At 55.4% G+C, this 23,649-nt stretch overlaps 1 protein-coding gene across 2 annotated transcripts in view; it reads left to right on the plus strand.

Moving 5' to 3' along the window:
• The window catches only part of TMEM185A (transmembrane protein 185A), a 34,262-nt gene extending 15,156 nt beyond the window's left edge, over positions 1 to 19,106 (plus strand). Inside the window, exons 2-7 of one of the 2 annotated variants that reach the window (XM_047764957.1) lie at positions 5,087 to 5,263; positions 7,397 to 7,604; positions 12,086 to 12,169; positions 15,477 to 15,653; positions 16,178 to 16,301; positions 17,470 to 19,106. In XM_047764957.1, the coding sequence (XP_047620913.1) occupies positions 5,087 to 5,263; positions 7,397 to 7,604; positions 12,086 to 12,169; positions 15,477 to 15,653; positions 16,178 to 16,301; positions 17,470 to 17,714 (1,015 nt within the window). In that variant the 3' untranslated portion in view covers positions 17,715 to 19,106. Of the gene's footprint in view, positions 1 to 5,086; positions 5,264 to 7,396; positions 7,605 to 12,085; positions 12,170 to 15,476; positions 15,654 to 16,177; positions 16,302 to 17,469 lie in introns of those variants that run through there. The other variant, XM_047764958.1, reaches the window with a different exon arrangement.
• Positions 19,107 to 23,649: the final 4,543 nt, after the last annotated feature.

Below are 23,649 nucleotides of genomic sequence, written 5' to 3' on the forward strand. Positions count from 1 at the left end.
TACTTTGACTTTTAAAATAAATTTCCTTCTCTTCCTAGTTCTTTACGGTGAATTGTAGATTGTTGATTTGAGAGCTTTTTTACTAAGCATTTGATACTATAAATTTCCCTTAAGTATTGCTTTAGCTGTATCTCACATATTTTGATATATTGTATTTTCACTTTATTTTTTTATTTTATTTCTATTTTTTGTCTTTTTGCCTTTTCTAGGGCCGCTCGCACGGCATATGGAGGTTCCCAGGCTAGGGGTCTAGTTGGAGCTGTAGCCACTGGCCTACTCCAGAGCCACAGCAATGCGGGATCCGAGCCGCATCTGCGACCTACACCACAGCTCGTGGCAACGCTGGATCCTTAACCCACTGAGCAAGGCCAGGGATCAAACCCGCAACCTCATGGTTCCTAGTCAGATTCATTAACCACTGTGCCACAATGGGAACTTTTGTATTTTCACTTTAACATAGTCCAGAATTTGAAAATTTTACCTTGTGTTTTTTCTTTGACCTATGTGTCATTTAGAAGAGTATTGTTTAACTTTCAAGTACTTGGAGAATTTTTCAAATATATTTGTTATTGATTTTTAGTTCAGTCTCATTGTATGATTTCAGTCCTTTTACACTTGTTAAGGCTTGTTTTATGGCCCTGAATTTGGTCTGTCTTGGCAAGTGTTCCATGTGCACTTGAATTCGTATTCTGCTGTTGTTGGGAGGAATACTTTATCAATGTCAATTAAGTTAATGTTGGTTGATAGTGTTATTACAGTAATTTTCTATGTGTTATATCAGTTACTGAGAGAGAAGTGTTAATTTCCAGTATTATTTTCTTCTTAATATTTTAATTATTAATATTTTCTAGATTTATTTTGAGGCTTTGTTATTAGGTACATAAATATTTATGGTTGCTAGATCCTCCTTTGACAAATCACCTCTTTAACATTATGAATGCCCCTGTTTGTCCTTGGTAATACTCCTTGTTCAAAAATACTTCCTAGGAGTTCCTCTTGTGGCTCAGTGGTTAACGAATCCGACTAGGAACCATGAGGTTGTGGGTTCGATCCCTGGCCTTGCTCAGTGGGTTAAGGATCCGGCATTGCCGTGAGCTGTGGTGCAGGTTGCAGATGCGGCTCAGATCCTGCGTTGCTGTGGCTCTGGCCTAGGCCGGTGGCTATGGCTCCTACTAGACCCCTAGCCTGGGAACCTCCATATGCCATGGGAGCAGCCCTAGAAAAGGCAAAAAGACCAAAAAAAAAAAAAAAAATCCTATCTGGAGTTCCCATCTTGGCTCAGTGGTAATGAACCCAGCTAGTATCCATGAGGATGCAGGTTTGATCTCTGGCCTCACTCAGTGCCTTAAGTATCAGGCATTGTCAAAAGCTGTGGTGTAGGTCACAGATGCAGCTCGGATCTGGTGTTGCAGTAGCTATGGCATAGGCCGACAGCTGCAGCTCCAATTCGACCCCTAGCCTGGGAACTTCCATATGTTGCAGGTGTAGCCCTAAAGAGAAAAAAATGTATTCATCTTATATTGCAGGAGGCAGAATGGTTCCCCCCCGCCGCCCCCGCCGCCCCAAAAGATACCCAGGCCCTTAAACCCTGGGACCGTGACTATGTTATGTTACGTGGTAAAGGGGATTTTGCAAATGTATCTAAGATATTAGTTTCTGTTGCTCCCATGAAAAATTACCAAAGACTTATTATCTCGCAGTTCTATAAGTCAGAAGTACAAGAGCAGCATGGCTCAGTTGGATCATCTGCTTAAAGTTTCACAGGGCTGGAATCAAGGTGTCAGCAGGGCTGTGTTCCTTTCTTGAGGTTTCTGCTTCCAAACTCAGTTGGGTTCTTGTCAGAATTTAGTTCCTTGTGGTTGTAGGGCTAATGACCCCATTTCCTGGCTGGCTCTCAGCTAGGAGTCTTTTTTTTTTTTTCTTTTTAGGGCCGCACCTGTGACATATGGACGTTCTCTGGCTAGGGGTTGAGTCAGAGCCCCAGCTGCAGGCCTACTCTACAACCACAGCAACACAGGACCCAAGCTGCATCTGCAACCTACACTGCAGCTTGCAGCAACACTGGGTCCTTAACCCACTGAGCAATGCCAGGGATTGAACCTGCATCCTCACAGACAGGTTCTTAACTCGCTGAGCCACGATGGGAACTTCAGGAGTCCTTCTTAACTTCTGGAGTCTGCCTGCATTCCTTGGCTCATGACTCCCTTCCTCTGCCTTCAAAGCCAGCAAAGGCAGATTGAGTCCTTCTCGCTTTTGGAATCTCTCTGACTTCCCCTTCTGCTTCATCTCGCTTCTGCCACATCTCTCTAACTTACTTGTATGCCTTCCTCTTCTCCTTTTAAGGGATCATATGATTACATTAGACACACCAGGATAATCCTGGATAATCTCTCTATTTTAAGGTTGGCTGATTAGTAACCTTAATGCCTTCTGCAAAGTCCTTTCATGGTAGTATGTAGATTAGTATTTGATTGAATAATCGAGAACAGGAATTTGGGGAGCATATTTAGAATTCTGCCTACCACAGTTGTGAACTTTAGGATACGAATAGTAGCCTGGATTATCCCGGCGGAGCCAGTCCACTCACATGAGCTCTTAAAAGCATAGAACTTTCTTTAGAAGCAGGAGTAGTATGGCAGAAGGAGAAGTCAGAAGCATGAGAAAGACTCTATGCTGGTGCTGGCTCTGAGATGTAAAGGCCTATGTACAGGGATCAGAGAGCGAGAGAGAACTCTAGAAGCTAAGGGCAGTCCCCAGCTGACAGCAAGCAAAGAAACTGAGGGCCTAGTCCTGCAACCACAAGAAACCATATTGCCAACCACCCGAATGAACTTGGAAGCAGATTCTTCCCAGAGTCACCTGAGAAGAACGCAGCTAACTGACACCTCGATTTCCGTTGCGAGGCTCTGAGCAGAGAAACCAACCAAGCCTGTTTGGATTCCTGTCATTCACAACTGTGTTTTAAGCTGCTAAGTTTGTGATAATTTGTTGTAGCAGCCGTAGAAGATTAAAACAGATGTTAATATAGTCACTCTGACTTCTTTTGGTTAGGATTTGCCTGACATAACTTTTTCTATCTGTCACTTTGCAGGTAGGTAAAGTTAGGTTTCTTATAGGTAGCATATAGTTGTCTTGCTTTTTAAAATCTAGTCTGGGAGTTCCTGTCGTGGCTCAGTAGTTAACAAATCCGACTAGGAACCATTGGGGTGCAGGTTTGATCCCTGGCCTCGCTCAGTGGGTTCAGGATCCAGCATTGCCATGAGCTGTGGTGTTGGTCACAGACGCGGCTTGGATCCCGCGTTGCCGTGGCTGTGGGGTAGGCCAGCGGCTATAGCTCCAATTAGACCCCTAGCCTGGGAACCTCAATATGCAGCGGGAGCGGCCCTAGAAAAGACAATAAAATAAAATAAAATAAAATAAAATAAAATAAAATAAAATAAAATAAAATCCAGTCTGACAATCTTTGTCCCTTAGTGATATTTAGACCATTTATAGTTAATGTAATTGTCAATAGGATTGGGTTCTAATTGCCTTCTTCTCTTTTTTTCCCCAATTTTTTTCTTCTTTCTAACTGCCTTCTTACTGAAGTCTGGAAATCACCCCCAGGCAGCAAGCTGGGAGCATTAACAGAGTTTATCTCCTTTGTTTTCTTTCTTTCTGCCATTATTGTCCTTTATTGCCTGTTGTCCAGAGTCTGAAAACTGCTGTTTCATATATTTCATCCAGTTTCTTGTTTAAGGTGGGAAGGAAAATCCCATCTCTCTTATTATATCAAAGCTGGAAGTAGAAGTCCTCAGCAGTGTAATTTCTTTCTCTTCTTCTTCTTCTTCTTCTTCTTTTTTTTTTTTTTTTTTTTGTCTTTTTGGGGCAGCCCCTGCAGCATATGGAGTTTTCCAGGCTAGGGGTCAAATCGGAGCTGTAGCCGCTGGCCTGCACCACAGCCACAGCAACGTGGGATCCGAGCTGCGTCTATGACCTATTCCACCACTCACGGCAAGGCCAGGTCCTTAACCCACTGAGCGAGGCCAGGGATCGAACCTGCGTCCTCATGGATACTAGCCAGATTCGTTTCCGCTATGCCACAGTGGGGACACCATGTAATTTCTTTCTTTTTTTTTTTCTTTTTGTTGTTGTTGTTGTTGTTGTTGTTGCTATTTCTTGGGCCGCTCCCGCGGCATATGGAGGTTCCCAGGCTAGGGGTCTAATCGGAGCTGCAGCCACCAGCCTACGCCAGAGCCACAGCAACACGGGATCCGAGCCGCGTCTGCAACCTACACCACAGCTCACGGCAACGTCGGATCCTTAACCCACTGAGCAAGGGCAGGGACCGAACCCGCAACCTCATGGTTCCTAGTCGGATTCGTTAACCACTGCACCACGACGGGAACTCCTGTAATTTCTAATTAATATTTCTAAAACATCCTCTTCATGAAGTCCCTTTTATGTGAAGTATGAGCGTGTATGTATGTGTATATAATTTAATTAGTCACAAACAGTTTAATACATGTACTAAAATATTACCATATATGAATATGGCAGATGGCTACCTTTAAAAAAAAACAGACTCAAGTAATCAGTCAGTGGCAGAACTTGCCCACATCCTGAACATGTCGGCCTTTTTCAGTCTCCATGCCTTGGTATGGCTCGTTCCTTTTGCTTGGAAAGCTTCGCCATCTCACGGCCTTTCCTGCTTGGCAGCTTTCCAGGTACCCCCCAGAACCAGCTCCAGGGTCACGAGCTCTCTGCTGCCCAGTGCCCCCAGACAGAATCCGTATTTCTTCTGCTGGGCTCCCGTCCCACTCCACCCATGGACCCGTTTTGGCACATGCCATGCTCTGTTATGATCTCATGTTTCTGTGTGGACTCCCTCCTCCCAGGCGGCCCTGGAAAGCAGGGAACTTATTTTGGGCCTCTTTATATTTCTCTTCTCTAACAGCAGGGTGCCTACTGCACGGAACTTCTCAAGAAATGAAAATGTTGAATGAGGGACTCTTTTCATGTGCTGAAAAATAGTGCTGTATTACTCGTTTTAATATCACGTATTTGTAAATGCGAATCCTCTGTAATCATTTGACTTTTCTTCTAGTAAATTCCTCATCTATGCCTGTCTGCTGCTGTTCTCTGTGTTGCTGGCCCTTCGTCTAGATGGCATCATTCAGTGGAGCTACTGGGCCGTCTTTGCTCCCATATGGCTGTGGAAGCTAATGGTCATTGTTGGAGCCTCGGTTGGAACCGGAGTCTGGGCACGAAATCCCCAATATCGGTAATACTTCTCTACCAAACCTGCTGGTCTCTATCCTGAGAGGGTCGTTTCTTGCTTTTCACGTTTGAAAAAGTAAGGACTATTTTCTTTTCTGCCTGCCTGAGGGTTTATAAGAACTTTAACATAGGCGAGCTGAGTTCTCAGTTTCTAAAAATGAAGTGTTTGATGTCCATTTTTCTACAAAAGCGCTGCTACCTGAGGCACTTAAGTTCCGAGCCAGCACAGAAGAGTTTGTGTAACCTGAAGTGCATCCAGACTACAGAAGCTTTATGCTGTGCTAGGCAAGGAAGTATAAAGCCCCGTGTTGGCAGGAGCAGCTCTGTAACCCCTCGGATATATAGCCTTCTCCAGTTCAGCCCTGGAGCGCTCCCCTCGCCCCGCTCTCCTAGCTCCGAGGTTTTAGGGCTGTTGGTGCTGTGGGGGAGCAGCTCGGCCAGGAAACTGGGAGGCCTTGAGACAGGAAAAGGTGAGACCCAGATGCTGTGAAGGAGAGCAGAGCCTCAGGGGCCAGGTAGAGACGGACCCTTGACCTTCCCCCGATACGCCTTTCTTCTTGGGTGCCTTAGCTGGTCCAAGTCCCTGGACTGGCTCACTCTGGTGTGCAGCCTGCTGCTGCTGCTGGGGCCCATGGGACTCTCCCTGCTCTCCCTTGCAAAGTCGGGACCTTTAGAAAGGAAGAGGGGGGACTTGAGAGTGAGGGCCTATCCTAAACCATCACCAGGAAGATGGGGAGTGAAGAAATGCCCAGTAGGCAGTTGGCAAGGGCAGAGGGGGACACGGACAGCTGCTCACGTGAGAAAACTGTAGAGTTTGGGACCATCTCAACTTGTTGAAATCTTCCTTATGAACTTTAAAAATAAGATGTAGATCATGTAGGATGCGTTACCACAGCCATATCTAAGAACTTAAAAATAGCCACCCAGAGAGCCTTGGCAGATGAGGGCCATTCGTGTGTAGCTCAGGTTTTTTAAGTTCTTAGTTTGTTTTTGTTTTTTTTAGATTACCTGTGTGCCACAAACCTTTTATTTTTTCTGAGATATTTTCAGATATGTAATGGTTGCTACTCAAAGAATGAAAAATTAAATAGCTAAACATTTTAAGTTCCACCAGTTGATGTTTGGAAGCCATTGAGCTTTACTGGTTTCATTTAAGATTCTTTTCAAGGTTGCTTTAAGAAAAGGAATTGTATGTGCATCCTTGCGTGCCCTGAATGTAGAGACATGGTCATTCCAGTGTCAACATCGTCCAGTGGGACAGTGTTGGCTTCTCTAGAAATAACCCGCTGGCCTCATCTGGTCTGTGTCCTAAGCTCAGGTGTATTTATCACCGACATGGCACGTCACGAACGTTCGTCTATGTTTTGAAAGCAACACCATCGGCCTTGCAAAGGCATTGTTACGCATTTTCCTGATTAGTGACTTTACCGTTTTTCAATTGTTAACCTCTTAAGTCCATGCATGATCCTTTAAACAGCTTATACTGACTTAAGAACCGTTTTAATAGCTCGTCTTTAATGGGCATCTGCAGATGTCAATTCACCCTAGTGGAGAGGAAAATAAAAAGTCATTCATAATTTTTTTTTTTTGCATTTTAAAATAGCTTCTAACAACTGTTACTATATTTTCTTGAAATAGAACTCACACGTGTTCGTAACACTAGAGTCAGTGTTGTAGTATTGCATGAAATGTGGCTGACGTGGTTTTTAATTCATCGAGAGATGAGGATCACGAGATTTAAGGGATAGTTGTCAGTTTTTAGCAGTAGAAGCAATCAGCTTAAATCATCTTGGACGTAGCTGCGTTTAAGGTTATGAACAAAAGTGGTTTTGTGCAGTGTCAGGAAACAGTGCCTCTGCCTGTTGCTCCTGAGACTATCTTCACACGGCTCAAAGTTTCAGTCTCGTTTGGTCATAAGTGTTCATTTCTTGCTGCGTAGTAGGTCTTGGATGTTTGAAAGATTCCTCTTAAAGGTTAGCTTAGCTTTTTCTACCTGATTTGCCTTCCCCTTTTGTCAGATTTACAAATACAATCCATGTATCCACTTAAGCGGGTGTTTGCCCTGAGCCGCTGGCTTGTCGCGGAGACTCTGAACTGAGGGTCTTCCTCTTCCTCTTCTTCTTCTGTCCGTCTTTAGAGCAGAAGGAGAAACCTGTGTGGAGTTCAAGGCCATGCTGATCGCCGTGGGCATCCACCTGCTCCTGTTGATGTTCGAAGTGCTGGTCTGTGACCGGATCGAGAGAGGCAGCCACTTCTGGCTCCTGGTCTTCATGCCGCTCTTCTTCGTCTCCCCGGTGTCCGTGGCAGCTTGCGTTTGGGGCTTTCGGCACGACAGGTCACTGGAGGTGAGATGTCATCCTTTGAAGAAAGTTTTCCCAAGCCCAGGGTCTGGCCGGTTCCTGTGGGGCAGACTTCCTGTCCCCCGTGAGGAAGCGGGGCACCCCGAACCCTGGATCACGGTGTGCGAGGCGACAGATGACGCGGGCACTAGTCGTGTGTCTCTCTGTTGACGCAGAACACTGGGTTTTCAGCCAGGCCACAGGCGAAACCCGGAGGGGGAGCGCCCGCAGAGGAAGGGCGATGGAGCGGGGCTCCGGGGGGACAGGCCCCGAGCGCCAGGAGTGGGGAGCAGGTTCCTACACCCGCTCTCGGCCTCCCTGCACCTGCCCCTCGGGCTCCTTGCCGGTGGTTTGGACTTGCCTGCGCCGCGGCGGGAGAGGGAAATAGGTCTGCACAGACTCCTCGGAGGCCCTCACTGCCCCCCAGAGCTTCGTCGCCTGCCCCCCCCCCCCACATGGGGCCTCCCTCCCAGGGCGGGCCTGTCCCCCTCCTCCTTCGGACCCTCTCCGCTCCTGGTTCCTTGAGCATTTTGCTCCCGAACTGAGGATACACGCTCTCGCCGGTAGCTGTGGTCTCTCCTCTGGAAGGAAAAGCAGAACAGCAGCAGCAGAAGCCCCGCAGCCCCGCGTCTGGCTCTTGCGCCCCTTCCTTCTGTTCACACAGGGGCCCCTGAAAGCAGTGCTCTCGTGACTCCATGCCCTGTGGCCTCGTCTGGGGGGCCTCTTCTTTCGTTTTGTTTTTTGTCTTTTTAGGGCTGCACCCGCGGCACTTGGAGGGTCCCAGGCTTGGGGTCCAATCAGAGCTGCAGCCGTCGGCCTACACCACAGCCACAGCCACGCGGGATCCGAGCCGCGTCTGCGACCTACACCCCAGCTCACGGCAAGGCTGGATCCTTAACCCACTGAGCAAGGTCGAGGGTCGACCCCAAGACCTCATGGTTCCTAGTCGGATTTGTTTCCACTGAGCCACGACGGGAACTCCCCAGGGGGCCTCCTCAGCGCTCCTCCTGCCGGGCAGCTGGCCCCTCTCCTCCTGGCACTCCCGGTCCCTTGGCACAGCGCCTCGGCCGAATCCTCCTTCCTCCGTCTACTCCTTACAAGTCGCTATTCCTTAGGATTCTGGCATTTTCTGTCCTCACTGTGTGCACTGCCTCTGAATGGCCTCGTTCACACTTCCTGCCAACACTGCCACTTAGGTGCTGTCACGTCCTAGAGTCACATTTCTCACCTCACATTTCCCCACAAGCTCCTGCCCTCTGATCTAACTCGCCCAGATCTGTATGCCCAGTATTAGGTAAAGGCACCCTTCCCAGTCAGTCTGCCCACCTTTCCTGCTGCCTCTGTTGCTTTGCATTTTTTCCTGTGATCTGAGCAAATGAAAAGCAAGCTTTAAAAAAATCATTTGAACAAACTTGCCGAGAGCAGACACTGGAGATGTGCGCACTCAGGGTCAGTGGTTCCCAGTGGGGCATGGGTGCGCTCTTGGCCTTTTGGGCAGGAAATGTCGTGAACAGGACTGTCCCGTGCCTTTCGGGACGCTTCTTCCTGACCTCTGCCCACGAAACACGAGTGGAGCTGTCCACCAAGTTGCCGTGACCCCCAGCAATGCCCCTGCACATTGCCTAGCTCCCCGTCGGGCGAGTCGCATGGCCCAGGTTGCAGAGCGCTGAGAAAGTGCTGTCGAGACTGCTGGCTGAGGGCCGAGGAGGAGGTTTAAGAAAGCAAAACACTTGGAACTTGGTTTCTTAGAGAGTAAAAGCACATACAGGGGCTAGGCTCACACTGGGCAGGAAAGTGTATTTTCCTGATGTAAAGTTTACGTCGTTCATATGGCCACAACTCTTGGCAGTCCACCTACGAGAAGAAACAGCGTGCCAAGAGTTGAGCTCCTCCGGAGAACAGGCTCACCCAGAGCCGTGAAGGAGGAGTCCGGACTTGCCAGGGTGCCCTTTGCAGGTGGGGAAGGGGATGGTGTGTTTCAGGCAGAGGGCAGCACGCTTAGGAAGACATAGAGGCACAAGAAATCTGTCACACTGAATAGACCCGTGGCTCAGATATGACTGGAGCACAGATTTGCAAGATGCAGAGAGTCCTAGGTATGGAATGTGGATGGCACCATGATGTGATCGGAATGACTCGATGCCATCAAGCTGTGCACCTAAAGAGGCTTAGAATGGTTTTACAGGATGTGTATCTTTCCACAATAAAAAAAATACCTGGAGGAGTTCCCACTGTGGCTCAGTGGGTTAAGAACCTGACTAGTGTCCATGAGGTTGCGGGTTCGATCCCTGGCCTCGCTCAGTGGGTTCAGGATCCAGCATTGCTGTGCGCTTTGGTGTGGGTTGCAGACACAGCTTGGATCCTGCGTTGCTGTGGCTCTGGCGTAGGCCGGCGGCTGTAGCTCGAATTCAACCCCTCGCCTGGGAACCTCCATATGCCGTGGGTGCGGCCCCAAAAAGACAAATTAAAAATGCCTGGGGCATGAAGTATAAAGCAGGGAGTTGGGGAGAAGGGGGCTGCACAGAGGGATTGGGCTGAGGAAGGGCCAGATGCTCAGTCTTCGAGGCCCTGGCCGAGCTGCCCCAGGGCACCATTGTGAGTTCACAGGGGCACCTTGGGATATTGGACATTTCCAGGGAAAAGCAGTGCTTCCTGACCTCTGTGGGGGTCCGCTATGAACTACAACTCCAGGGAGTTTCCAGATTTATAATTGGGTCTCACCACACCCCTTCTGCTGCTGTCAGGGAGGAGCTAGGTTCTTGGCGGTCGCTGTGGTGAGAAGGTAGGACGCTGCCGAAATGCATCTGGAGGACAGGGGCCGGGGGTGGAAGTGTCTTGTGGCACGTGCAGTAGCCAGCAGGCATGCTCGGCCCACTGGGAGCCACTTGTCATTACTTAAGAATGAAATACACTTTGACTTACTGTGCGGTGTTTTTTTATGTGGCTACGTAGACGGAGATACTCACTTTAGATCTAGTGACTTAGATCAGTGTAAGCCTCGGGTGTTTCTTGGCCCACGGGCCTCAAAGAATTGCTGACTCCCGCAATGCTCTGTGAACTGGGAGCTCGTGGGCAGCTCTGGGCCGGGTCAGGCGGCCTGTGACTTCCCTCCTGTAGGCGGAGGTGAGCCATGGAGGAGCAGTGAGCGCTGGGGCCAGAAGGCAGGCAGCCTGCGGGCCGTTGGGGAGCCAAGGGCCTGCACGACTGGCGGCTGGGAGGCTAGTTGGGATGCTGTGGGAGCAGGGTTGCGAGTTGGGGCGCCTGAGTAGGCAACAGTCGTCAGCCTGGAGACCCGCTAGCCATTCTAGAGAAGTCTGCATGGTGCGGACGGGAGAGTCAGGCCGCTGCGGTGCCTGCTGGTGGGAAGGGAGGCTGTGGGACAGGTGCAGGGGTCACGAACTCGGGAGGGACCGGCTTCATCTGAAGTGCCCCAGGGCCGGGGCTGAGGTGGAGACGGGTTCGAGAAGCCCCGGTGCTGCAGGCCCGGCTGTGGAGGCCACGCCTCCGCCCCGCCCCCAGGGCGGAGCTTGTGTGTTTCTGCCTGGGCGCCTCTAGCGGGGAGAGAGGGCTGAGTTTAAGGCTTTGGGGAGCAGGGCCACTTAAGGGGAGGAAGAGGCAATCTAAAGGGACGTGTCAGAGACAGGAGGGTGGCGACTGCGGGCTGGGGTCCCAGGAGGGGGAAGGCATGGCCAGAAGGCCGGACGCTGCCGAGAGGCCGGAGGGTGCGAACCGATGTGGTCCGCCGCTGCAGAGGATATTGGACAGTCTCTGGAGGGTCGTGGGGTGGGAGACCAGGTCCCAGTGGATGGAGCTTAGAGTGGCGGGCAAGGCCATAGGGACTTAAGCGTCCACGGTGGCTCACCAAGCTTGAAGGAAAGGGAAAGAGAGAGCTAGGGCCAGGAGGGGGTGCCGGACCAGGGGAGGGGTGGGTTCATTTGGTCTTGGGGTTATTTGTGTTTAATGGGAATGGGTGGGACACGTTTCTGTGCTTCTCGGAAGACTCATTAGAGGGGCGGGGTTAAAGATGCAGTGAAGAATCCATAATTGATGTCTTGATGGGACAGGGTCCGAGAGGAGCCAGAAAAAAAGGATGGGGATGCGAGGCTGAGTCCCGGGTACAAGAAGGTAGTTGAGGGCTGATTAGGAACAGAGATGTTTGTGCTGTAGGCACAGGGAGGAAGCTTGGGGAGTCCACCACGGACGGCCTCCATACAGATCGAGAACCTGGAAACAAGGTCAGGGCCTGGACGAGGGTAAAGGGCCGAGCAGCCACTGAACAGAGGGGACGAGGCAGAAGGCCAGGGCCAGGTTTTTCCTCGGCACAGCACTGCTTCGTTCCTCTGGTGCTAAAAAATCAGGAGGCCCCAAGTACGACAGGGTAAAACTTTTGCTGCGTTGTGATTTGCATTGCCTTTCAGTGTGTTAACCCTGTAATTGCAGTACTGAATACAACCATTCTTTTAACTGATTCTTCTCTTCCCTTTCAGTTAGAAATCCTGTGTTCTGTCAACATTCTCCAGTTTATATTCATTGCCTTAAGACTGGACAAGATCATCCACTGGCCCTGGCTTGTATGTAACTTTTTAAATCCTTAAGAAAACTTTTTATTTTAAAAGTTATTCATGTTCATTGTAGAAATCTCGGAAAAAGACAGACGAGCAGAGGTGACATAATAAGAACCACCCATAATCCCCTGGGAGATAACGTGGTCAGTGTTTTTCTTCCCTTAGTTGAGGGTTCATTGCCTCCTAAAGATGATTGAGATCGTACTGCATATATAATTGGATATCCGGCTTTTTTGTTCTAATGTTGTATCATAAGCATTTTTCCATGTCAATAAAAGGTCTTTATAAACGTAACTTTTAAGTTTAATTGATGCAAAATATTCACCAAATACATTTACCAAACCCTCCCCTCCTTTCTGAATATTGAAGTTGTTACCAGTATTTTAGGGCTATAAATCATGCTGTAGCATATATTTTTGTGCATAAAAATCTTTGCCTATTTTTTTCATTGTTTTCTTAGGAAAGACTCCAGAAAGAGTATTACTGGGCCAGAGGGTGGGAACTTTTTGAGGTTTTCAAATGCAAACTGCACTGCCAACTCCCTTTTCAAAAAAGCTGCACCAGTTTACACTGCTGCCAGGGGTGAAGTCTGAGTCATGCTAGTGACCTCTGGCTTCCATGAACAGTTGTTTGGTTAAAATGGATTGTGCACGGAGAGAAGAACGGCAGGCTACAAATTAGAGAATGCGGTACTGTTTCCGCTAGTAACACATGGAAAGATGAGAGACAAGGCAAAAGGGTTATAACGCCTCTGGGAGGTGAGGCCATGCCAGGGTTTGGGGTCCCCCCGCCGCCCCTGCTGCTTGATGCATACTTTTGCACACAAGGCGTTTTCTGCCATGAACATGGTTTACCTTTTTTTTTAAAAAAAAAAAAAAGGTTAGGAGTTCCTCTTGTGGCGCAGTAGTTAACGAATCCGACTAGGAACCATGAGGTTGCGGGTTCGGTCCCTGCCCTTGCTCAGTGGGTTAACGATCCGGCGTTGCCGTGAGCTGTGGTGTAGGTTGCAGACGCGGCTCGGATCCCGCGTTGCTGTGGCTCTGGCGTAGGCCGGTGGCTGCAGCTCCAATTCAACCCCTAGCCTGGGAACCTCCATATGCCGCGGGAGCGGCCCAAGAAATAGCAACAACAACAACAACAACAGCAAAAGACAAAAAAAAAAAAAAAAAGGTTAAAAATATAGTAAAAAAAAAAAATTCATTTGGCAACAAGGAAGACAATAAAGGCACATAAGTCACCTCTATTTTGAATAAAGACGAGACTCCTCAGTTCTGCCTTTAATAAAACGTTCGTGATACAAATTATTGTTCAGACACCCATCTTATACCTTCAGGGTGCTGTCCCTGGAGGATGATAACTGGGTTCAAAGCCTCCTGTTGTGCCAGGGAGGAAACAGATCTCGCTAAGACTGAAATCTTAGCCTAAGGCACAATCAGGGGAAAAAAAAAAAAAGATGCGGGCTTGTGCATGTTTCCTCCAGATGAACAGAGGACTTTGTCCAGCCCCAGTCCTGTGCAAGTCCAGCATACAAAGCTTATGAGTCTGTGACTGCGCATATAGCCCCACGGTGTTCAAGAGAGACCAAGGCGGGCCGGCCGCTGGCATCCCACCCACCAGGGCCAGGTTGCTAAGCGAGTCTGACCACGGAAGTGCTTTCGGAGGAGGAGCTGTCCAGAGACTCTACGGAAAAAGCTCTAGTCAGGAATTCCACATTACTCAGGAGGATGAAAAGTCATAAACCAACGCAAGCCTAGATCTGAAAACAAAATACAAAACCAAATAAGTGTTAGAAGAAAACACACGAGAAAATCTTTGGGGCCTGGAACCAGGTGAGGAGTTCCTGAAAATGACACCAACAACATGGCCATAAAAGAGGCTCAACATTAAAATGAAATTAATGAGAAGACAGGCCACAGACTAGGAGGAAATATTTGCAAAGCATGTGTCTGACTGGGGACATGTATTGAAAATAGCGAAAGAACCGTCAAAACTCTAAAAACTAAGCAACCTAATTTTAAAATTGACAAAAGACTTGAACAGACCATTCACAAAGAAGATAGACATGTGGCAAATGCGCACAGGAAGAGGACATCATTAGCCATTAGGGGAAAGCAAATAAAACCCAGGATGAGGTGCTGCAACACGCTCAGCAAGTGGGCAAAAATAAGAACCACTCCACCAAGTGCTGGGGCGGACCTGAGGGACCAGGACACTGCCCGTGGCTGCTAGAAACGCCAAATTGGAAGACACTCTGGAAGGTAACTTGGCAGTTTCTTATAAAGTTAAACATGCAGTTGCCTTGTGTCCTTGCACTGCCAGTCCTGAGTGTTGCCCCCGGGAGAAGTGTAAATGTACAGCCACACAAAAGCCTGGGCTGCAGATGTTTGTAGCAACTTTATTTGTGATAGCCCAGAGCGGGAAGGCACCCGGAGCTTCCTTGGTGACCGCTTCAACAGGCCGGGGTGCCTCCATCCCGGGCAGCACGGCCCAGCGATGGGAAGGAACAACCTGTGGATGCTCGCAGCCACCTGGCCGGATCTCGGAGACGTTCTGCCGAGTGGGAGGAGGCGGTCTCGGAAGGGGCTGTGCCGCACGGGAGCCCACGGACGGCGCGTTCTTGAAGAGACAGCAGTGCAGTGATGTTGGGCAGAGCGGCGGCTGCCCGGGGTGGGGGCGGGTGACCCAGGGACGGAGGAGCACCAGGCTGTCTGGCGGGTGAGGAGGGAGCTGCACATTGGCACGTGGGTGCTAAAAAGTCATGGACCTGGACACCGGAGCAGAACAGTCAGGGTCACTGTGTCATAGCACCAGACAGCGGACAATGGCTCCATTGGGCGGGGGGGCGTGCAGAGGGAGAGAAGGTGGCACAGGAGGCGCGGTCAGGCCCCAGGACTCATCCTGGGGGCTTGTGCGGGGCTGAGACAAGGTCTTCCTGGGATACCGGCCCCAGAGCCGCCTGGGCCGGGCGGCCGGGACCAGCGAGCAGGGGGCGGGGGGGGGGGGGGAGGAGGGGGGGCCTGGGCCGCCTCGGGCTGGGGAGATGCGCGTGAAGAGGGCCTGTCCCGGGGAGCTGGGCGGCGGCGGGGCCCAGAGGCTGGCAGGGCCCTGGGCGGGCCAAGCGAGCTCCTCCCTTAGCACGAGCGGCTGCCAGGCGCGCCACCCCAGAGCAGGCAGTGGCTCCCGCGGTGAACACGGCGGCGCCCTCTGGCCTGCGTGTCCCCGTGGGTGCCTGGCACTGACCCTCAGCGCAGAGAGGGCAGCGAGGAGCGGGCTCGGGCTCTCCTCAGAGGCCCTTCTCTCCTCCCGGCCTCAGGTGGTGTGCGTCCCCCTGTGGATTCTCATGTCCTTCCTGTGCCTGGTGGTCCTCTACTACATCGTGTGGTCCGTCCTCTTCCTGCGCTCCATGGACGTGCTCGCGGAACAGCGGCGGACGCACATCACGATGGCGCTGAGCTGGATGACCATCGTCGTGCCCCTCCTTACTTTCGAGGTGAGCTTCCGCCCGATCGCTCCTCGAGGCCCTGCAGCCCGCGCCTCCCCAGGACAGCCCCCCGCTCCCTGGGGATCCCTGTGAGCCACGCCTAGAGAGCACGCCGGCCGACAGGGGACAGCGGGTCTGGGGCTGCGCGGTGAGCGGCGTGCCTATGGAGCGTCTGCACGTGTCCGTTTGTCTCCTCCTGGAAGGAGAGAGTCGGATGTGGTGGGTTTGTAGTCACGTCCTGAGGGGCAATCCGAGCGCGCAGGGCGACTCCCCAGAAAAGACAGCACGGAGAGTTTCCCATAGCGATCCTGATGTTGGAAATTCTCTGAGTGCATGGATTTTGCTGGGTCCCGAAGGGAGAGAGGAACAGCTCATCTCGTCCTTCCCCCAGAGGAGAGGCTTTCTGTGGCCTCCTGGGCAGCGAACGTCCGTCCCCGTTCTGGGACCTGACACGGGAGGGGCCGTCTGGCTTCAGGCAGGGCCTCTTTTCAGATGCGCCGTCAGCAGCGTCTCGACTGTTTCTCTTCCTTTAGATCCTGCTGGTGCACAAGCTGGACGGCCACAATGCGTTCTCTTGTATCCCGATCTTCGTCCCCCTGTGGCTTTCCTTGATCACCCTGATGGCAACCACGTTCGGCCAGAAAGGCGGAAACCACTGTATGTACTCAACAGTTCAGAAGGCCTTAAAATGCACGTGGGCACATGTGTGTCCGTGTGCCTGTCTTCTCTGTGTGTGTACGCACGCGCGTGTGTGGCCCCGCTGTATGAAAAGACAGGCCTAAGGGCCCCCATTAAGGAGGTTGCACGGGGAAGCTGGGGCTCGAGAAGGCCCAGCATCTTCCAAGGGGAGGGCACCCTGGCAGCCTTGCTTACACTGCCCTGCACTACAGCCTCCCCAGCGGGGCCTGCTGCCGTTTGAGGAAGGACCGACCAGGGCAGGTAGTCTCTCTGAGCCCTGTCCCCTCCCCTGCAACACAGGGACCAATGTACCTCCTTCCCAGGGGCTCCTGAGGCATAGGTGAAAAATCTCCATCATTTTTAAGACCCTGGGAGTCCTCCCGGCGTCAGCTTCCTTCTCGCTCCCCCTGTGTCACTCTGGATGTCACCAAGTCCTGTTGGTGGCATGGGGCTCCCTGTCCTCCTCTCCAGCTGGGCCCCATTCCAAAGTCCTCTTCCTCACTGGCCTTTGGGCTCCTCCGTGTGTAGCCCCTGAGCATGCGCTTCTGGAAGCTAATGGGATGGGGTCCTGCCCCAGAAGAGCCAGCACACATGGGAGGAGCTTTCAGGGGACCCCATGCACTCAGGCCCCCTGCTGACCCGGGCCAACACATGCCCGCCCGCTTCCCAGATTCCAGCGGGAAACAGAAATCCTTGGCTTGGATGGTGTTCTTTGTCACACAGGAGTTTCTCCAGGCCGGGAACATTGGAGGATGGCGGCGGAGTCTAGACTCCGCAGGTATCTGAGACTCACTGGAGCAGTAGGTCTCAAAGTGGTGGCCCCATCAGGAGCTGCGGACTGCCCCCCCCCCCCCGCCACCGTTTCCCATTTCCCATAGGGAGGTCTGGGCCGGGCCAAGGTCACGTTGCTAACAAGGCCCTGGGGAGCCGTTTGGGTCGCCGCCGGCCCAGGAAGCGCATCTGCAGAACCACAGAGCTCCGGCTCCTCCTGCCGCGCTCAGCTGGTGGAGGCCTGGCTCGGGCTTCATCCTCAGACTTGGGGAGGAAGCACTTCAGTGCTCGAGTAAAAGCTCTCCTTTAGGAAAGGAGAGGAACCTGCAGTTCAGTGGAGGCTGGTGTCTGAGAAAGTGCATTTCTTCCTTTTCAGGGTGGTTTGGTATCCGCAAGGATTTCTGTCAGTTTCTGCTTGAAGTCTTCCCGTTTTTGAGAGAGTACGGAAACATTTCCTATGACCTCCACCACGAAGAGAACGAGGAAACCGAAGAAACGCCAGTTCCAGAACCTCCGAAGATCGCTCCTATGTTTCGAAAGAAGGCCAGGGTAGTTATCACCCAGAGCCCTGGAAAGTATGTCCTGCCACCTCCCAAGCTAAATATCGAGATGCCAGATTAGACGCCACTTTCCGGGACCGATGGTGAGCGGCCCTGGCCCGGCGCTCCCTCCTGCCTTCCCTCTGCCTGTCCGCTCACCCCGCCCGGAACTGGGGCTGGAGCTGGGTCTCCGGCCACGTCCATCTCATGCCTTGTTTGCACTCAATGCCTACCGTGACTCACCGCAACGGGGCACACAGGTGGCAGGTGACTGGAACACGCAGTGTGGCGTGGGGCGTGTGGCAGCGGGTGTGGGTCTGCGGCGGGGGGCGCGGGTGGGAGGGGGAAGGCGATTCCCCCGGGCAGGCGCCCGAGGAGCTGGCACGGATCCACCTGGGATGGCCAATTAGGCCAGAGAAGCAGGGTCTACGCGGCTGGTATTATTCAAAAGTGTTACTTCAAGGTGTATTTTTAGACCAGGCCGGCCTGGCCGCGCGGATGCTCCCGTTGTGGCATGGTCGGTGGGAGCCGTAGCCACGCCTCTGGCCGACGAGCGTGTGCGCTCCGCCAGGCTGCTCGTGCTCCTGCTGTGGACATAGGTTCTCTCGGGCGTGCCGACCGCAGTTTTCAATGGCCCCATTGGCGAGCCCTTTCTAATGGAGTGACTCCGTGCCTGTATAGTATTTATACAAATATTTTAGCATTGTAATATACCGTGTTAAATCCTAGTTCTGTACAGTATATTCTGTTAAAGTATTTTTTTACAAGCTTGTACTGGAGACTTACACGTTCTGTTGCAGAAGTAGACGCCAGTGGCACATCTGCCCTGCCCATTGGGGTGCCACCCCTTCGGGGGACATTGCCATGACCCCTGAAATTTCTCCATCTACCTAGTAGCTGCTACTGCCAGAACAGCCACGATAAGCAAGACATGGTTTATGCTTTTTCTAGCATTCTGGGAATATTGGCTTTGCAGCAAACTGCAAAGCACGACTGGAGACTGAACACCAGGACTAGAAACAGCTAGCAGCGTGTGTGTTGAGCTCCGTGGCTTTTTCTCTGCCCCCAGCGAGAAGGCTTCTGGCTGGGCACACGCTTTTAGCTCGGAGTGCCGTTGCTCCAAGAGCCGGGGCTGCAGCCTTGGAGCAGAGGAAGAAAGCAGATGCCCTAGGGTAAGAGCCTTCTGCCTGGGAACGAGGAGGCCGGCCTGTAAAGAGGGTGCGAGGAGCATCGACGTTCGCACCCCGGAGTGGAGCCAACGGAGAAGCGGGCAGCTGCTACAGTGTCCCCGTGGGGCGGCACTGGCAGCCAATGTGTACAGCCCCGCAGCCTGGCACCGGCCTGCGGCCGCCTGTCGACCTAAAAGGGATGATGCAGTGGTGTAGCCTTTCCTGCTTGGTGTGTAACAAATGTAGCTCCATCCACCGTTTTTGCTCCCTACAGCAGCTCAATAAACTGGTTCCTCATTTTCCAAGTGCACTGTGTGAGTCTTGCTTTAGATGTGGCCCGGGGGCCGAGGGGGTTGGGGAGCATGTGTAAGGGCTCTCTAGGTGCAGCCTGGACATGAGTGTGGGGAGGGAAGAGGGGGGCATGGCTGGGGAGTGCATGCCACCCTCATTACAACTCAGCAGGTGCCTGGGGCTGCTCTCGGCTCCCAGACTGTCTACGACAGAACGCAGCTTTCCGCTGGGCCTGAGGCATCGCCCCGTCCCGTCGGCGCTGTGCACCGCTCACGGCTCCGGAAGACACCGCGGTTTCTGTGCCGCGTGCCCTAGCTGTCTCTCAGACACTTCAGCCAGGGGGCGTCCATGGTTTGCAGCCATCGGGCAGGAGGCACACCCCTTGCTGGTGATGGAAGGAGTCCCACTGGTGCCCAAAGGCCAGCGGTGGATCGGTTCTTCGCTCCGCAGCGCTCAGACTTGCTGCGAGACCCCTCGCCCTTCTCCGGAACCACAGGAGCTCTGAGGAAAGTGTCGGGAACCGTGGCCCCTGCTGGGCGTTCCTCGAGGTCTCAGGACCTGGGGAAGCAGGTGCTCTAGGAATATCCAGTTACCCGCGGGAGGCAGCGGAGGCTCCAGGCGAGCCCCGCAGCAGGGGGACGGCGGGGCTGCGGGGCCAGCCTCGGCCTCTCCTGGCCCGGCCCTGGCTCTCCCCACTGGGCCGGGCACTGGGGTTTGCAGGCCCGTGACGGTGCAGAGGCAATGGGGGTGGGGGACGGTGGAAACCCGAGCTGGCCGTGCTCCCGAGCCGGGAAGCACGGCTGCTGTTCGGGGCCGTCGAGGCCCGTGGCCTCGGAGGGCAGCTCGGACCTCGTCGGCCCGACGTCCGGCCGTGTGCATCTGCCTGGCCCCGGAGCTGCAGGACGAGAAGGCCGGGCCCGGTGTGCAGCAGCAGCGCTCGGGCTGCGGCGTCGCACCCGTGCACGAGTGTCCCCGGGCCGCTGCAGGGACCGGGCGGGGCACGGCATGCTGACACGGGCATCCTGGCCCCTTGTTAGGTCACTGGCCGGCCGGCCGTGATGTCAGCGCCCCGAGCAACCATCCCTTTATGACAGGCCGAGAGGCATTGTGAGCCCGGGGTGCTGCTGGCCACCCTGCAGTGTCCCGGCCGCACGCAGGCGGGACACACGGCCTCTGCGCATGGCTGGAGACGAGGAGGGCCCCGCGGCCGGCCGGCCGCCTCCTCCTCCCGCCACAGGCGCCCCGGCCCTCGGCTCGGCGAGCTGGGCTCCCCCGGAGGCCGAGGCCGGGCTGGCGCTGGGCCCTCCGGGGCCGGCCGGGCGCCCGGACCTCAGGCTGCTCCTCGAGGAGGCTGCTTTCCAGGCTCTGATGGAAGAGCCTTTGTTCACGAGGCCGCCCGCCGTCGGCAGGGCCCCGTCCCAGGGGGAGGCCAGCCTGCTCTCCCTCCCCTTCCCCGAGAAGCTGTGGAGGATCGTCAACAGTGACGAGTTCACGTCCATCTGGTGGGACGAGGACGGGGCCTGCATAGGCATCAACGAGAAGCTGTTCCAGAGGGAGGTCTTGGAGCGGGCCGGCCGGGCCAAGGTCTTCCAGACGGACTCCATCAAGAGTTTCGCCCGCCAGCTCAACCTCTACGGGTTCAGTAAAACGCGGCAGGACGTGCACACGTCCGTCTGCCGGACCAGCTTCCTCCACGAGGGGAGGCCCATCTCCATCCTCAGCAAGGTACGGGGGAGGGGGGCCTCGGGGGGCAGTTGGGGAGGGGGGGGGACAAGCCCAGGGCCGGCCCGCAGCGGAGCCAGGCCGGGCGTGGCGGGAGAGCTGGGAGGCAGCGGCAGGTGGGGCCCGGCGGGGTGGCGGGGGCGGGCGCTGCTGCGGGTGCCCAGGGCGCAGAGGACGAGGGCCGGAGGCTTCTGGGTTTCTGCCTTGGGTTTCTCCGGGGTTTGCATCGCTGCGGGAGGGTGCTGGGACCTCCCTCTCCCCGGTGAGCCTTTCGCAAGCCACCAAGGCAGGCGCCACCCTGGGCAGCTGGCACGTGTGCCCAGCTGCAGGGCGCTTGCAGCTCCGCCCCTCTGGGGAAGGAGAGGACCTGGAAGCGCCGGGCCTGCGTGTCCCCCAGCGAGGGCCACAGCCCCGGGCTGGAAGGGAAGCGGGGGCTCTCCTGGGCAGCAGCAGGTCCGGTCTGGCCCTGGGACGTGCTGGCCCAGAGCAGCGTGCGAAGCCCACGGAAGGGGGCTGGCGCGCGCGCGCGGGTGGAAGGCGTGCCTGCCGAGGTCAGGGGGCGCCGGGGACTCCCAGCAAGGGGGCCTGGTGTGGCCACCTGACGGGCCCTGCCAAAGCCACCGTGCCTTTCTACCTCCAGTCCGCAACCTCCCAGGCCCTGCCCTGGGCCTCGTGCCCCGTGTCCTGAGTGGCCGCGGTCAGGCATTTCCCGAGGGCGAGGCAGGGGCGAGAACGGCAGCGTGCACGATGGAAAGGCTGGTGCACAGCTTCTCCTGGGGACCTTGGCCTTCGCTCGGTCTCCAGAGGGGCCTGGGGCCGGGGGTGAGAGCGCAGGGGCCCCGCGAGGTGGCCGTCGAGCCCGCCGCCGCCACCGTCCCGTGACCGGGGCTTGCTTTCTTTGTGTCTGCACACGGTGCACCTCAGATCCAGTACTACCGCAGCCCCTGGTTTAAGAGAGACTGCCCGCAGCTGCTGAGGAGGATGAAGAGGAGACTGGGCGTGAAATCGGCCTCGCGCCAGGAGGGCGGCAGGCCGGCGGCCCCGGCCCCGGCCTTTCCCGTGATGGAGCCACCAGGCGGCCTCGCCCTCTCTGCAGAGCCCAGGCAGGAGCCCCACTGTCTCGCCGGCCTGGCCCCGACGGCCTCTGTGCCCCCGGCCCCTCTGGGGAGGGATCCCCACGCGGTGCCCGAGCTGCCGGCCACCATGCAGAACAAGGGCACCCAGACGTGCGAGCACTTCGTCCCCGTCCTGGCCCAGGTGGCATGGCCTGTCGAGTTCCCCTGGCTCTGTGTCACTGTGCCTCCCGCCCAGGTGGCTCCTTACGGGTCCCTGGTGGGCCCGGCGGCCGTGCCCCCCCAGCTGCTCAGCCTGCCCCCCGAGCTGCTCCCTCTGTGCGCCCCCTGGGCACCCGTCGCGGCGGCCAGACCCGCCGCCTGCCCGCAGGAGATCCCCCACCCCCCAAGCCCCTTCCACGGCTGCCCTGACCCCTGGGGTTTCCCAGGACACCTGCCACCTCGGGCCGGGCCCCCAGAAGAGCACCCGTAGAGGCGCTCCCGCGGTCAGAGCACGGGCAGGGCAATAAAGAGCACCCTGGCACCACGAGTGGTTGTCTGCTCCCAACGAGTGTTCAGAGCCTCTGCGCTGGGGCGCTGGGCGCTTGCGGTCCCCTCGGGTGTCTCTGTGTGGCGGGGCGGGGGAGAAGGCCTGGGGCACCCCTCCCACCCCAAAGGCCTCGAGCTGCCTGTAGACACTTGGCGACCAGACATGTGCCTCCACTCCTGACGGAAGACCCTGGAAGGGCTCCGCGAGGACGAGAACGCAGCGAGGGTTAGGGACACGTGCTGGTGCCGGGACACTGCGTCCGCGGGGTCCTCCTTCTACAGATGAGCGGGGTCAGGCCTCGGCTCCTCCTGCCGAGCCCGCGCGGGTGCCCTTCCGTCCTGTCCTCAGACGCACAGCCGTGGAGGTGGCCGTCCCTGCCGGAGGCCTGCGTGTCCAGGGCGCGGCCACTCGCTGGTGTCTGCACGGCAGGGTGGCTGTGGCTTTCCCTGCAGGGCCTGGGTCCGGTGACACGTTTCTGGTCTCTCCTCCTTTCCTGGCTGAGCTCAGCACCCCGAGGCTGTCACGTGGCGGGCCCTCTGGCGGCTGCGCCCCGGAGCCCGGGGTGCCTGTGCTCGGGGACGGGCCTCTTGAAAGAGCGATGGTCTCAGGCAGCACAGGCGGCGAAGCCCAGGCGCTTCCCGTGGAGCCGAGGGGGGCGCGGACGCCGCCCGCGGGGCCCGAGACCGGGGAGGAGGGCGTGCCCGCGGCGGCCCCCGGAACCGAAAGTCGGGGCCCTGGGTCCGCTGTGGCGGCCGCAGCCGAGGCCCCGAGGGGGGCCGCGGGGGACACGAGCGCTGGGAACCTCGAGGCCGCAGACCTGGCCCGAGGCCCCGCCCGGCCCAGCTGCTGGCTCCCTGTCCCCGGGCGCAGGGGGACTCGGGGCCGCCCGGCTTCAGTGTAAGGAGCCCCTTTCTCTCCTCCTCGGCGGGGACTCCCCAGTGCCTCCTGGCCTGGAATCCCGCTGCCGAGATGCTGCCCTGGACGTTTTGTGTTTGCTCTTTAGGGCCACACCCGCGGCCCATGGACGTTCCCGGGCTGGGGGTTGGATCCGGGCTGCAGCTGCGGGCCGCCACAGCACAAACTCCGGGACAGGCTGCTAGTTCAAAACCACTTTGCCCCACACCTCAGCCCGTGGGGACCTGGCTTTCGTGGCAGTCTCTAGAGAAAGGGGCCGACGTGCAGACAGACGTGTGATATCAACGGAGCTGCTTTGCACACGCTTTACAAAATCTC

Source organism: Phacochoerus africanus, chromosome X (assembly GCF_016906955.1).
Source record: "Phacochoerus africanus isolate WHEZ1 chromosome X, ROS_Pafr_v1, whole genome shotgun sequence".
Taxonomy (NCBI): domain Eukaryota; kingdom Metazoa; phylum Chordata; class Mammalia; order Artiodactyla; family Suidae; genus Phacochoerus; species Phacochoerus africanus.